Here is a 16,318-nt window from a genome sequence, read left to right as displayed (position 1 = left end):
TTGTAACCAAGCACACACACACACACACACACACACACGCACAGCGGTCTCTTGATCCACAGCGGACTACACCCCCAGTAGTTATTACAATTGTATCTCGAATCTCTCTCCTGTTTACTAGCATGAAGGACGAGGTAGATACATCCGGTATGAGACAGTAGCTCTGTGTCCTTAAGACAATATAAAGAGACGCGGGACGACCAGTTGGTGCTCAGCACGGCTCACAAAGGAATGGCTTATGAGAGAATCTTTTAACCTTCGTTCGTCAGCGTCTGTTTCTGACTGAGCAGGGGGAATGTTCGGGCCACAGCTGCCGTTTTCTCTCGCTTTTAATGTGGCAGGATATTCCCGGACGAGAAAGAGACTGTGTTTTGTGCCCATTCCAAACAAAGCCCCTGGCTGTCCCCTAGTTGACTGTAGACAAGAGTGGGACGATTGTACAGATCGATAATTCAAATCCTCACACCACCTCCCAACACTGCTCCCCAACAGGTAAATCTATCATGTGTACAGATCTCACTATAGTGTGGGCGTCTGAAGAGTAGCCGAGGCTGTGAAACTTAGGGAGGAGTGCGTTTCTGTGAATTTTTTTAGAGATGTATATCCTTCATACTTCCTCACGTTAAAATTCTGATTATACAATTCCAGACATTTTTATATGCAGAAGGATTATAACCTACCTTGGTGTTTGAAAATATAAATCAGTTTTCAGGCGGTCACGGAAGTGACTTTAATTCATAAGTAATGAATTTATAGTAATACCAAATAGTAATGAATTAATTCAGCCGGGAAGTCTGTAGAGGACCTAAAGCCGGCTGATTGTTGACTGAGATGATGGGAACTGCAGATGCTGGAGATTCCAAGATAATAAAATGTGAGGCTGGATGAACACAGCAGTCCAAGCAGCATCTCAGGAGCACAAAAGCTGACGTTTCAGGCCTAGACCCTTCATCAGAGTGCTCCTGAGATGCTGCTTGGACTGCTGTGTTCATCCAGCCTCACATTTTATTATCCTGATTGTTGACTGAAGTCACTAGGACCCGGGGCAGCAGTAGTGCTGCTAAATCTCCTCCCCTCTCTAACACGTGAACCTTCTCCAGGAAAATCATCTCCAAACATCAACACAGCAGCGAGCCTCCTTCATTCAGAGGCAGCCAGGCGGAGGGGCAAAGCTTAGCTGCTGCTGGTTAGTGTGGAGTTGAGTTATAGTCTCCCAGCCGGATGCAGTAACCCCATTGTGTATGTGTATGTGTATGTGTATGTGTATGTGTATGTGTATGTGTATGTGTAGTATGTGTGAGAGAGAGAGCGGGTGGTGAGGGGAATTATTTTCTGTTTTCAGTGAATGCTAACTAGCGGTCGGCGCACTTTTTCACGCCGTCTCGTCTCTTTTAAGCCACCATGCCGGGTTACGATTACAAGTTTCTAGAGAAGCCCAAGCGGCGCTTTCAGTGTCCGCTATGCAACAAGCCGATGCGGGAACCCGTGCAAGTCTCGACCTGCGGCCATCGCTTCTGTGACACCTGCCTCCAAGAATTTCTCAGGTAAAGCCAGAAACTCGGGGGAACTCCCGAAAACTGGGGCAGTCAGCAACAAGAGTTCACAATCCTCGTCTTAATCTGTTTGTCGTAGGCTCAATTCCTTGTGTTTGTACCTAATACCTAAGGTGACGATAAAGCTAATTCAATTCAATTAAGGTGTGTGGAATGATTTTATGTTTATAGAGGGATGCGTGTATGCATAACAGTTATGCAGAAATATTCAGCTTTGATATCCATGTACTGTAGAGAGAAAGGTGCGTGTATGCAGACATCAGGATATATACTGTACGGTCTATACGAAGATAGAGACGTGTCCATTAAAGCGCACAACTGCAAATAAATACCCAATAGAAAAGAGAGAGGATAGGTCTTTTCAGTGGTAGTTATTCCGGAATATAGACACTAATTACCAGACAGAATGTTTAGTCCTGATGGTTTTGGGATTTTTTTTCGCTCTGAGGTCTGGTTAAATCCGGAGTTCGCTTTTCAAGTGCGCTTTCCGTTTACAATCCCACCGATGCTTGCTGTCAGAAACTCATAGGATCGAGACACAGCGCAGAAATACTCAGTTCCACCACCCTTTAACTCCACTCGATTTGTCTCTGAAATGGAATCTGTGAAGGTGGGGCCCACAGACAACACCGGGGGTTGAATTTGCAAAATTCTGTCTGTGTCATTAACGTTCATGATTTGATTTCGCCCACCAAACTTTTGACTTTTGTTTGTGAAAAGAAACGACGATAATATTTTGAGGAAGGCTGAGCTTTCCCGTTTAAGAGTGCAAGTGGGGCCCGCTGCTGGGAATGTGAAGAGGGACTATCCCAGTCTCTCCGGGTCCGTCCGGAGGAACACTGCACTGTACTGTTTAATCACCTTCCTGCAACATATCCCTGCAGCTCCTACAGGACCTGACCCTGCGCTTGGCCCGGGAACTGTGGAAAAACGATTCATGGTAATCTGCAGCTTGCACGGAAACTTTGGTCCAAATAAAAGATTCCTCTTCGAAGGGAAAGGCACCTCAAAGTTGAACAGTCTTCATTTTACTTGGAGTACAGAGCAGATTGTGACTGGGTTTTGTTCTCGACTAAATCTGACTGTGCATTATTAGTAATACGGAGCGCAATTCTGTCGTTAGACATTTTCCTGTCGTATTCCCCCACTTTCAAACCAGGTCTTAACATCATTGCCAATCGCTGGAAAAATAATTGAGGGCGATTACAATCTCTTAATAAAAGAAAACCTGCCACCGAAACAGCCCATTTCCTTTTTAACTGTTCCGAACGCTGGCGAATTCTTAATGAATCGCCCCGGGGCGAAACTCCGTCCAGATTCGCTACTGGCGCCTGAGTCCATTGACACATCTCCCCGTCATATCTTCATCACATCAGAGATTGACGCCTGGTCCAGGTTTCTGAGATAGACGGGGGAATAAAACTCTGCACACGTTCTGTTAGCGTTTGTGTGTGCCCATTTATAACCGTTGCCGGCTTTCATCAATTATGTACAGTGTACAGCTTTGTGGATCAAAGCTACGCAATTGCCTGCGTGTCTCTGCCTCTCTGGGTGTCTGTCTCTGTCTCTTCTCACTTTCTCCACCTTCGGCTGTTTGGCTTTTTTTTTGGGTGCCAGTCTTCTCCCCTTCCCTCCATCCCTTCCCTCCCTGGATGCTTGTCCTCTTTGTTTCTCCGCTCCGCCCGCCCCCCCCCCCCATCTTTTTAGGCGTCTGCTTCCCCCACCCACCCAACACTGCCAGCCCCGGGTGACTCTTCCTCTTCCCCACCTCCGCCGTCTCCTCCCCTCTGAGCCTGTCTGTGTATTTCTGAATAGCAATACTTAATGTCTGATAGGAAAATCAGTTGTTAGCTTTGGCTGGAGTAGATTTCTGCTCGTTTCATGGTTTACTGGTGTGCTTTCCAAGCTAAAATCTCGATGATGGTTAAGAAAGAGGTATTCTTATGATATGATTCCGAGGTCCCTTTTCTGTTGATTTATTTATGAATAAAAGTGTGCGCGTGTTGGGGGGGGGGGTGGAGAATTAATTTGACAACTAGCTTGCTTTAGAAAAAAAAGCAGCTACTTTTTTTCACATTTAGTGGATAAAGTTTCTTCTGTTGATAATCCTTGCCCTCGGTTTTTATCAGAAATGTATGAACAGCAAATGCAGAGCTGTCTCCTCAAGTAGCTGGCTTTGATGTAAATTATGTTCTGTACATAAAAGCAACAGAAATGGGCCGTCAATCTCGACAGCCAGAGAAGTGAAGTGCTTGGAACAAATTAATCCTCTGAACAATGACTTTCTTTTGCTTCCTGCAGCATGCCGTTGAATAGTTATCGACGGTTTTAAAAATACAGCTTAAACAGTCTCAACCATTTAACTCTTGCCTGTTTCTCTCACTGTGCCTAGTTAAATAGATGTCAAAATCCAGCTGTCATTTCTGGTGAATTGCGACTTGTGAATGGGAGGCAGAAGATAAAGGGTTTCACTTTGGTTGCTCTAAAATCGGAAGAGATGTTTTTCTTTTTTAATGAAGGAGGAATTAAATTGTGTTCCCAAAGATAGGTTTAAAAGCCCTTCATTTCACACAATTTCAAATACCATTCATTATGCAGAAGTGCAGTTGTTTCCAATTTTGCTTAGCTGAATTTCCCTATATCACAACAGTGGTAACACTTTTTTTTTCGAATTGAAATGTCCAGTGTTTGTAGGAAGTGCCTAATAAATGTAAGTTTGTTTTTGTTTATAACAGCCCCATCTTCAGAGCACTCTGGAGGTATAGACCTAAACTGAGAATATTTTGTAGATGCTGGAGATCTGAAATAAATAAAAGGCAGAAAGCACTGGAGAAACTCAGCAGGTCTGTCGGTGTCTGTGGAGACACAATCAGGATTAACTTTTTATGACTGCCTGGTCTGACCTATTGGTTTGAATGGTCTGATTCTGTACTGTAAATAATGTCTTGTTTCTCTTCAAAATATTATTTGTCACAGAAATCACCTTTAAATTCAGTGCTGTTTATATGAAAAATATACGTCTAAACAATAGCTTTTTTCTTTCAAAAAAAAGTGGAATGCCTGGACTAATAATGAGAATTTTCTTTAGATGACTTGCTTTCCTTTTATAATGAAGCTTTCAAATTAATTGCCAATACAGGCTCTGCAAAATTGGGGCACTCTGGTAGCTTGGGCATGTCAAAATATGTAAAGGGTCACCCCTTGGGAAAGAGTGAATTCCACAGTTTAGAGAGCAACTGGATTCTTAAAGGGCATCGTTCATTCATTGCATTTACAGTAGGGATAACATGGGGGTGAGCAAGGGGAAGGAGAGGTGGTGACAACTGAGTTCATGTCCCATCTCCTTATTAGACAAAAGCAATGTGGAATGGGAGTGGAGCCAATATTCAGTCAAAGAAGTGTAGGGAATTGGAGCAAGCGACTTCAGTGCAATTTGACTGGAATCAGCCATTCTTCTCTTGTCTAGCATTTTGTTACATTGGAATCTGTGAAATCACTGTCAGTCTGGCTCCTAAGGCAGTAATTAATAAATAGCTTGGATAAAGTGAAGCATGAAATAAGTTTTTTGGTTTTGGAGCCCAGTGGCATCTTATAGACGATGATGCATTTATGTTTATTTATTACAAGCTGACGGACTAAGTATAGGCACTTTCTAGTCTGAATATCTCTGTTCGAGCTTTGACCTGTAAATGTCAAGTGGCAAGCCACTGCTTTAGCAGAAGATGCCTGCAGCTACAAGCAGCTGTTTGTCTGTACTCTCCAAGGATTAAAAGCTTTCCATAGTCGATGTGCACAGCCGTTTATCTCTGCAACTAACCAATTTAAATTTATACATTTTTTTTAACCAGAGTGGTTGATTGGTATGTGAAAAAATATTGACCTGCTACTATTGATGGTTCTAGGCTGATTACCCATCACCTCCCAATGATTTACAGCAGGTCAGCGATCAGTTCAAATTCAATTTAAAAAGAAACATATTCTGATCCTATTTGTAAATGCACAGACTTAATTGATGGTCTTGCTGGTATATAGCCAGCTAAAATGAGGTGATATTTGCAGTACTGACATGAAGTCAATTGGACTCTTGCAGATGGTTTATCAGTTGCTTTTTAATTGAAGTCTTGCTGCGCTGGTGCAAATTTCTTTTTGGACATGGGTATATGAGCTAACGAGGTGCAGCGCTGGATGAACACAGCAGGCTAAGCAGCATCAGAGGAGCAGGAAGGCTGACGTTTTGGGCCAAGACCCTTCTTTGGAAAATGACTTTTTGGATCTTGAAGGCAACACTGAATGTGACTTTAAGGCTTTAATCGGTAGATCTGCCTTATGATCTTTGGGCAAATGGTAAATCATTTTGTTTGGAAAGCCTGGAGGATTTCTATCAAAATATAGCCCTTGTGCATTCAGCATATTGAGGTGAAAATGTACTTACAGTGAAAGGCCAAATTGTTACATATTCAACAATACACCAGGCACACTCCATTAGCGTTAAGTGCTGAGTTCTCACTGGGACATCTCAAAAGTTTTTAAACATCTAATTTTAAGTTGAGCAGTGACCCAGGCATCCTCCAATAGCTGCCTGCATCCACAGGTATAATTGCTTTATTTTAGAAGGGTGAGCAGCTTGGAAGACCCATCGTTTAAGTAAATCTTCTTGGCAAATCACTGCAAGGCTGCAGCTGGCAGTGCAAGTGCCTGGCTTTGGGAGCTGGTATCGCTGCTCTGGATATTGGCTGTGCACAAAAGTAGCTTTGCTTTAGTGAGACAAATTCTCCCAATGCCATGACTAATTGGATCACTAGCATTTTAGTAAAATTTAGCTGGTACGTGTGAAACTTTAGTGTCTGCTTGTCTGTGATAGACGCCCAGTAAGATAATTATAGATCTGGTCCTTGAAAAACTTGATTAGTATCTGGAGAGAGTATTTTGAGCTATGTAACATTATAGTACAGTTGCTGTGGATGCTGGTGAGAACAATTTGAAATGATAACTAGCATTATCATGGAACATTGTCACCGAAACATTTGGTTTCAACGAGCTTTTTCCTGAAATGCATTGATACCAATTCATTACATATGCCTCATGACAATATTTCTCTTGGCATCTGAATGCAGTGAGGAGAGTAATTATTAGGTATCACTTCTTCTTAAAGACTGTTGAGTGTAAATGTATATATGAAGTTATGGATTTATTGAGTCATAAGATGGGCTTACCTGGTCATTTTCAGGAGTAATATGCTACCAAATGTAGACTCCAATTTTGATGATTATTGCAGATACAAGAGATCTTTAAGCTAATTATTGACCTTCATGAGTCTGGTGCAGTTGGAGTTGTGAAGACGGAGGTGCTGAGTAAGAGTTAATGGGGCAGGGAGATAATGCCCAGAATGTATTGAGAAATTCAAGCTTAATAGAGAGGCGTGATGAGGGTTTTGTTCTGTTCACTCCTTTTTTGTGGTCATTGCTCATTAGTCATTTATCCAACGTTTTGCATGTTGCAAATCTAACCCTAAAAAATGTAACCTGTATCATATATAACTGTCTATAAAGTGTGAAAACATTGTAAAATTGGCTTTGTGATGCAATGTCAGTTCCAACTGTTTCTGTCAGTTGTAATATTCTGTGAACAAGCCCACCACAGAAAATCTGAGGTAACAAGGTGTAGAGCTGGATGAACACAGCAGGCCAAGCTGCCTCAGAGGATCAGGAAAGCTGATGTTTCAGGCCTAGACCCTTCGTCAGAAAATGACTTTTTTATGGATCTTTAGCTGTGACATCTGAAGGAAACGCTAAATTTAAGGGTGCCACAATGGCTCAGTGGTTAGCACTGCAGCCTCACAGCACCAGGGACCCGGGTTCGATTCCAGCCTCGGGCGACTGTCTGTGTGGAGTTTGCACATTCTCCCTGTGTCTGCGTGGGTCTCCAGGTGCTCCAGTTTCCTCCCGCAGTCCAAAGATATGCAGGTTAGGTGGATTGGCCATGCTAAATTGCCCATAGTGTTCAGGGGCGTGTGGGTTCTCGGGGTCTGGGTCTGGGTCTGGGTGGGATGCTTCAAGGGGCGTTGTGGACTTATTGGGCCAAAGGGCCTGTTTCCACTCTGTAGGGAATCTAATCTAATCTAATCTAATTTAAGGCTTTGATTGGTAGATCTGCCTTTCGATCTTCAGAAGAAGGGTCTCGGCCCGAAACGGCAACCTTCCTGTTCCTTTGCTGCTTGGCCTGCTGTATTCATCCAGCTCTACACCTTGTTGTCTCATTCTCCAGCATCTGCAGCTCCTGAAATCTCAGTTAGAAATTCTACTGAGTTGTATCGCTTGGTTGGGTAATGTGTTTTAACCGGGGTACATGCGTTAGTGTTCAGTAGTTTTACCATTTTATGTTCTCTTTCAACCCATTTGGCAAGAATTAGTATTGGGGCCGATCTTAGTCATGCATGTATTTAGCTTGAAACATATTTGTTTCTGTTTGGAGTTTCACTTGAGCACATACAATTAAACACAATTGATAACTCCATATAGAAACAGTTAATTGTTTTGGTAAGCGTGCATGACACACTCTATATCCTTATAGACTAGACATTTTTTTTTGAAAACATATTGCGAAAGTCTGAGTTAAAACAGTTGTTCCTATTATCTCTGGGCAGGAATAGGTGTGCAGTTCAGTCTGTAAAGCGACACCATGCTGGTGAAAGCAAAATACTGAAAGCATCAGATTTGGAAATGAGCCAAAGCATGAACTGAGGATTTGCATTAGTGTTGCTTTTGGACGCAAGGTTTCGGTTTAGTTCAGTTTCTGTCAATCTAAATGTCACTGAAGGACAAGCTTGTTCTTGCAGGAGGTTTGTCTCCAGTCACCTGGCCCCTGTGCTTCCTTAGCTCATTGAAGTGTGATACTCCTTTTAATTGACATTTATAGGTTTTACCAACAACTTTTAAAAAATCTTACTGCTTTACCTGCCGACATATGTATTTACATTTAAGTGTTCTAATCAACAACAATAATTTGCATCTTCTCACACAAACCGTCCGAAGACACATCTATTATTAAACAAAATGTGACACTGAGCTATTTGTAATATTAGGGATAGCAACCAAAAGATTGTCAAAGAGGCGGGTCTTAAGGTGTTTCAGCGATAGTAGGACCTGCAGGTGGTGGAGAATCTTGAGATAACAAGGTGTAGAGCTGGATGAACACAGCAGGCCAAGCGGCATCAGAAGAGCAGGAAGGCTGACATTTCGGGCCTAGACCCTTCTACAGAAAAATGGTCCAATTGGGTCAGAAATGGGGTCGTGTTTAACATGGTTGAACCACTTTCAGTCGAGCAGTAGTCTCTCCCCTTAGTTAAGAAAAAGAATGTGGCCTCACTTCGGGGCAAATACAGCCTGATTGGATACACTCTGACATTATGATTTTTAGGAAAAGGAGGGTGTTTGGTGGGTGGAAATTTTGGCTTTTAAAATGCTAAACTTGGCTTCACTCTTTAAGTTCCGTTTGCCTCCTGGAATGAATGCTGAATATGTTTCCTTGTATCACCACAATTACTACACTGTCCTGTAGCAATTTAAGACAGCAGAGGGTGTATGAATTTAATCTGCTGATTAAACATTCAAATCAGGGCCTCTTAAATGCAATAAAAGCAAAATTCTAACTGAAGAGTCTGCTCAGAAATGCTGGTGTAGGTTAAACATTTTACAATATTTGTGATTGTAAATATACTGCTATCTGACTAGCAGACGTTTGCCATCACAATTGTTTTAAAGCTTATTTTGCAGTGTGCTTTTGATTGAAATCCTTATTTAGCTTGTGGGAGCTACACAGCCTGTAGTTATTAGTGGCGTTTAACCCACTGGCTCATTTGTCATTGGAGGTGCTGTGCTGGTGGATGTGCCTGCTTGTGAGGCATTAACTTCTGCGCGAAGCTGTAAGCTTTGAAGTTTTGTGGTGTGATTGAGAGCAGTGCTCAGTGCTGTGGAGGGAGTTGATTTTGACTGGAAGCAAGTTTTATCCTGTCACTACAGAGACAAGTCCAGAATGATGGGTGGGTTTGCCCTGGTAACCAATGTTCAAAAATTTTAGGTCTTCAAACAAAATACCCTTATGTACCTCTTGGTATTCTAGGGTACACTTTGGGGTATTCTACAAGCGGGCCTGAAGCCTGGGCTTGCCAATTCTGTCTCTTCTCCCATCACCCCTTTTTTTTCTGTCACAGAATTTTAGCCGATAAATCTCAGTTTATGTTGATTACATTGACAGTCTGCTGTTGTGCTCATTTTGTAGAGGTCTCCTTTTGAGATAGCTGGAACATGAACCATTACTTTTACTGGTTTCCTGTAGGTTAGATTGATAAGCAATTGATTGCTAGTTGCTGTTATGAAACTAGATTGGTCTTTTCAGAGACTTAATTGGAATTTAAGTCTGACAATCTGCAACAGAACTTGTGTTAGTATAACACTTTTTAAAAAATCAATAACTAACCACCCACCCATCATGCTCCATAAGAGTGTTGTTTAATAAAATCAGACACCAAAGGATTTAAAAATAGGGATGAGAATTGTATGACAAAACATTTGAGAGAAGGTCAGCCATGATCTGTTAGAATGGCCTACATGTTCTCTATTGTGTTCCTTTGTTGGTTGACTGGGAACAGTGTAGGTCAATAAGCATGAAAATGACAAATGATAAAGGACTTGGTGTGAATTAGGGAACTGGGAGAAGTTTTGGATGATCAAGCTTATGGAACATAGGAGACCAGTCAGTGGCGTATTGGGACAGTCAAGTCTGTAGGTATTGAAGATGTGAATGAAGATTTTGGCAGTAGGCCAGCTGAGGCAGGAACACGGTTGGGTGATGTTGTGGAGGTGATAATGGGTGGTCTAAGTGATTGTATGGGTGTGTGGTCAGAAGCTGATCTCTGGGTTAAAGAGGACCCCACAGTCGCAAATGAACACGTTCAGTCTCAGACCGTTGCCTGGGATTAGTTGGTTGCAAGAAGGCAGCATTTTGGAGTAGACACCAAAAAACAATGCCTTCAGTCTGTCCTGTATTTAGTTGGAGAAAATATCTATTCGGTCATTGTTGGATGCCAGATAAGCAGTCTGTTTAAAAAAAACAAGAATGTGAGGGAGTGGAGAGAGGTGTCGAGGTCTAGCCAGCTGTCATCAGTGTAGACAGAAAAATAACCACTCTGCTTTCGGATGGTATCGCTTAGAGATGTAGATGAGGAATAGGGAAAAAGTCAAGGATTAGATGCCTGTGGGAAGAGAGTGTGGGCGTGCCAAAGATAATGAACGAGAGAGCTATCACGAGTGATAATCGGCAAGACCCATCCCATCCAGCTAAGAACAGTGTCGTTGGAGGAGGACAAAAGCTGCGGGCAGGTCAAGATGGACTATCAGCTATGCATACCCATGGCATAACCACATGGGGATGTCATTTGTAACTTTTGATGAGGACTGTTTTGGACTGCAGCAGGGCAGACCTTGATTGGAGAGATTCAGACAGAGAACAGTAAGGGTGCAACGAAGCAGAACAAATAAGTTTTTGAAAGAGGCACTCCAATGTATGACAAATTTGTGAGACTGTCTTGATTGTCACTACCCATCTATTTAATAAACCGCAAAGCGTGGTCTGCACTCTTTTAGATGATACATCGAAGACATTGAGGGTGTATGAACTTCATAAGATTTCTTTTTAACCCCCTTGTCTGTCAAATTCAGTCTACAGCTTTCATTTCGCCTGTGTTTGACTGGGCCTGTATTGGGTTAGGGGCTTGGATAAGTGGGGCAGTTGATCCACCAGGTCTCGCCTTGCAGCAAGAGCTGTCCAGGTGAGTAGCTCGAAGGAACCCCTTTCTTCAGCACCCCAGGGTGTTGTTCCCAGGCAGCGTCCGACAGCTTGGTAGCTGCAGGCAGCTGCTTTCCCCCTCCTACTGGGCAGTGACGGTCACCATTTGTTCTCTGTGAGTGGGCTGCAACACGAGCCCTACTCAAGATGTTTTGTTTCAATATCACGAGGGATGGGCTTTGTTTATGAGCCCCTCGGGCCTTTCTTTTAACAGCGCATTGACCTTTTCAGAGTTGTCTGCCGTTCAAATCAATGTCAGCATTTCATTGTAGGATTAGAGGTGTTAATGGGTATCCAGTATAAAGGGATTATCTGCAAAAGCTCAGTTCCTACATTGTCTTCAGTCTTTACTGAAAGAATGCATAAAAGAAACAATTTACTCATCAGGAGAATGTAATTTTGAGGAAACCTCCAATGTCATTAACAATTGCTTTACCAAACTGAGTGGGGCACCCTAAGGTCTGCAAGAGGGTCACTGGACCTGAAACGTTAAAGTCTGTTTCTCTCTCCACAGATGCTGCCAGACCTGCAGAGTTTCTCCAGCAATTTGCTTTTATAAACAAACATCTCCAGTTCAATTTTTACCCTCATTAGTTGTTTGTAATTGGGGATGGTAATGAGAGTTTGGCCACAGTGCCCCCATGGGTTAAGGAGGGGAGAATCAGTGAAAGGTTCTGAGACCTGTCCACTCGTGTTTGGGGGAATGGGGGGGGGCGCGCGGGCGTGGTGTGCGATGCAGCCATGTTTTGAGACCCGCAGCTGTTAAAGAGCATGTCTCCCCCTTCCGAAGCCCACAACTTAGCTCCCTGCGTACCTGGAACCGTAGCTACAGGAAGATTAAGGAACAGCTGGCAGCAGAGGGTTGGGGGAGTGAATAGACACCGTCACTGTGTTCTGATTATCTCTATTACATTTTTAACCTTATTTGGAAAGGCAAATACAGTAAGCTTGAAAGAGATTTGTGAAAAGTGACATGTTGGTAGGTGCTGATTATAGACTTCCTGGCACAAGGATGTAAGTAGTTTGGTGTTAATTTTTTGTCTTAAAAAGCTGTTCTAGTACTTCAGATAAAGTTTTAACAGTGTGATCAAACAATAAGATTTTTTTAAAAAATTCGCTTATGGGATGAGGGTGTCGCTGCCTAGGCAGCATTTATTGCCCATCCCTAATTGCCTTGAGGGCAGTGAAGAGTCCACTACATTGCTGTGTGTCTGGAGTCACATGTATGCCAAACCAGGTAAGAATGGCATATTTCCATACCTAACGGGCACTTAGTGAACCTGAAAAATTTTTCTGACAATTGATAAAAGTTTTGTGGTAGCCATTAGACCCTTCTTGGTTGATTGAAAAGTCAAATTCAACCATCTGCCACGGTGGGATTTGAACCCAGGTCCCCAGAACATGAGATAACAAGGTGTGGAGCTGGATGAACACAGCGGGCCAAGCAGCATCTTAGGAGCAGGAAAGCTTGACATTTTAGGTCGAGACCCTTCAGAAACGACCCGAAACGTCAGCTTTCCTGCTCCTCTGATGCTGCTTGGCCCGCTGTGTTCATCCAGCTCCACACAGTGTTCTCTCAGATTCTCCAGCATCTGCAGTTCCTCCTATCTCTGTGACAATTTTAACCCCAGAACATGAGCTGAGTTTCTGGATTAATAGTCTAAGCATTGCCTCCCTAATGGTTGAGTGGGACTCAGTAGTCATATGCAAGTTGATGAGTATCCCACATTTTTTTTTGTTAAACAAGAGAGAAAAGCTACTTTTCCAAATAATTTATATCCACTTCTGACTGTAGCTTTGTGTAATTGTAATGACTTTCTTCCCTAAGATGAAGGTCAGGAGCGTTCTGAATTGCTCATGAGTGACTGAAAAACTTCAAGTACAGTCAGGAATGTGACTGTGTGCAAACACAAGACATTGGTGCAAGTGAGCTTTCGCTTTGAAAAACTTTGCTTTGCAATTTGTTAAAATTCAATTTTAAACCTTAAGAGGAAGCGCAGTTGCTTTTGTGTTTGAATGCATTAGAGGACAGTTTATGCTGCAGGGTTTGCTGTAACATGTTCAAGAGTCTACCTGAATAGGATAAGTAATTAATAATTATCAAAGGTCAAATGAAATGGGCTGGTGCAAATGGGTATTGAAACAAATTGCTGGCTTTTAAAAAATTTTTAAAATTAGCAGAAAGGTTTTAAAATTGGCTTTTATTTTGTCCTTTTAAAATTGCAGTTTTGCTGTACATCTTCACTTTTGGAATAACAGTGGCAACAAAAATGCACTCTTTTTTAACAATTTAGTCTCTCTCTCTTGTTTCGTTGTTGACCTTGAAAGTAAGCCAGCCTCTAGTTAAGCACCACAATCTACCCCATGTGAATGCAGGCTTGAGTTTCCTAAAGCAGTACTAGGGGGTAGTGGTGGGGTTAAGTGAGAGGAATCCTGTAGAGCTTCTTAAGTTCTCTTACTTAGGGCTGCAGTTTTCAAATATCCCTTTTGTCCTGGTTTATTTTATCACGCTCTGCACTGTAGTGACTGAGCAGGAATCTTGTCAATTTCTACTGCTGTTGAGCCACATCTTCTAGCTCTACAGTCATTTATGTCTCTGTTGGTACACCATTGGTTTTCTCCTGTTGGTGAGCTACTATTGAGGCCATAATTGGCTCATTTGTTAGTGAGATATCTTCAGTTGCCTCCCTTCTCTGATAACTGTACAGTAGAAATCGTGCACCTGAGGGAATATATTTCGGATCTCTACTCTTGAAGCATTGCAGCTGCAAAACCTTAATGTTAGTCTTTGGTATTTACGTAACACTCCAACACTTACATATAATATTGGAAACAAATGAATAGGGTTGTTCACTTAATTGCTGTCAGAGTATTGATAGCAGACTGCTATTTGTGACAGACTGCTGTCACAGTTTGCCCATGTCTATTTGGTGAGGTCTAACTCTGCCAAGAGGCTTTTTGCCACACAAACATCACCAACTTTGTGAATGCCACCGTTTCAGAGCGGGGCTTTGAGCCAGTCCTGTTAGAAGAGGGTTACAAGTTTCCTATTGTGGAAAAGTTATTCTGTGTTCTGGAGAGTGTAAGGCACCATATTTATGGAGAGTTTAATTCTCGAAGAAGGCATGCCTGAAAACAGGCACTTTGTGAGGGGAAAAAAGGATTTAATCTCTTAAAGTTCTGCATTCCAGCTTTGAATGTAACGGAGTGTCATTTCACTTTTTAAGCTATTTTTGATTCTGCCAATGTGCCTAATAGCTCCCGAGTATCTGATTTGCAGCATTAACTGTCATGCCTTGTTGCTGACTGCTGCATTCATTGCTGATTTTAGTTTTAATGTTGCTACCAGAATTTGAACCTTCAATTTTGGCTTTTAAAATGCTGACATATTCTCAGGAGAAGTTAAACAAGTCATAGACTTTGTCTTATGCCCTTTCAAATTGAAGCAAACTGGAGAATGTGGAGCCAGGAGCAGTGTAAACAGAGCCTCTCTGCTGCCTGCTCACAAGTGGATAAGTGATACTGAACTACTGTCTGCTGCTAATAATCCCAACTGCTTTTTGTGCCAAACAAAAGTCGAGCTCTCCAATAAAATTAAACAATTAGAATTAAACAATGCAAGAGACACAAGAAACACAAGAAACTGAGAACGTAGTGCATTTTTTAAAAAAAACTTCTAATTAATTATTGAATAAGCTCTTCTGAGTGGGTTTTAACCCTTTCTGCTCTCTGCCTGATTTCACTGCATATTTCATGTATTTTAGGGCATTCCATGGTGACTATAGAATATGATGTAATTATGGTGAGGTGCTCTTTTTAGGGTGGATATCAGAACTACACATCCTTTAAATCCTGAGACCTGTTTGACACACAGAATAGGCCCTTGAAAGTTTTGTGCAGAAGTGCATTTGTGTTTTGTTTAAAATTGATTTATTTCAAGTTCTTGCATGCAACCTTGGATGGATGTGGCTCCTGTGTGTTAGGGAGGGGTGTGATGTACAGTAACAGTCAAAAACCCTGTTTATGCTCTTGACTGACTGTGGCGGGTTTGAAGCAGCTAATGGGGAACCAGCTGCCACTGTTAATGGGATCACTGAAAGCTCAGATTCTTCCAAATAGTTCACATGTGGGATCTGGGTGTTGCTGACTCAGCCAACGTTTATTGCCCATCCTTTGTTGCCCTGAAGAAGATGGTGGTGAACTGCTACCTTGAACCATTATTGCTCATAACCCTACAAACTAGTACCTTGATGGATAAAGTGAATCTGATGTAGTAACAATAGGAATAGAATCATAGAGTCCCTGCATTGTGGAAGCAGGCCATTTGGCCTATTGAGTCTACTCCACCCTCTAAAGAGCATCCCACCCAGATTCACCCCCAACCCCCTCCCCGTGACCTCGCATTTCCAATGGTTAATCCACCCAGCCTGCACATCCCTGGACACTATGGGCAATTTAGCATGGTCAGCCCACCTAACCTGCACATCTTTGGACTGTGGGAGGAAATCATGGCACCCAAAGGAAATCCACTCTGGCATGGGGAGAATGCGCAACTCCACACAGTTGCTCACGGGTGGAATTGAACCTGAGTTTCTGTTGCAGTAGACAGCAGTGTTAGCCACCATGCTGCCCTATTGACGCTGTTACCAGGCTGCACAAACTACAGCAATGTTAAATAAAGGCCTCCTTAAACCTTTGGCTTTTGCCAACTTGTAGCTGAGCTTTCAGCCACGAACTACGAGATGAAAGGATGGTAGAGAAACCATACTCTATTGAGCCAGCAGAACTTCTATGAAACAAGAGGTGTCTCTAGAGGAGGTGTGATTAGCATGTATCATGAATACCTACTATTTGGAAAACTAAAGAAAATAAGATGGAGCTGAAAAACACAATTATTTAGGGACAGAGGTTGCAAACTAAAA

At 42.4% G+C, this 16,318-nt stretch overlaps 1 protein-coding gene across 3 annotated transcripts in view; it reads left to right on the top strand.

Annotated features, from left to right (window-relative positions):
• Positions 1 to 205: 205 nt before the first annotated feature.
• LOC125464766 (TNF receptor-associated factor 4-like) overlaps positions 206 to 16,318 on the top strand; it is a 96,792-nt gene continuing 80,679 nt past the window's right edge. The window contains exons 1-2 of one of the 3 annotated variants that reach the window (XM_048557568.2): positions 206 to 492; positions 1,397 to 1,544. In XM_048557568.2, the coding sequence (XP_048413525.1) occupies positions 1,402 to 1,544 (143 nt within the window). In that variant the 5' untranslated portion in view covers positions 206 to 492; positions 1,397 to 1,401. Of the gene's footprint in view, positions 493 to 1,122; positions 1,240 to 1,396; positions 1,545 to 16,318 lie in introns of those variants that run through there. The other 2 variants (XM_048557566.2, XM_048557567.2) reach the window with 2 other exon arrangements.

This window comes from Stegostoma tigrinum, chromosome 27, assembly GCF_030684315.1.
Source record: "Stegostoma tigrinum isolate sSteTig4 chromosome 27, sSteTig4.hap1, whole genome shotgun sequence".
Lineage (NCBI taxonomy): Eukaryota > Metazoa > Chordata > Chondrichthyes > Orectolobiformes > Stegostomatidae > Stegostoma > Stegostoma tigrinum.
This window is presented reverse-complemented; position numbering and strand designations above follow the sequence as displayed.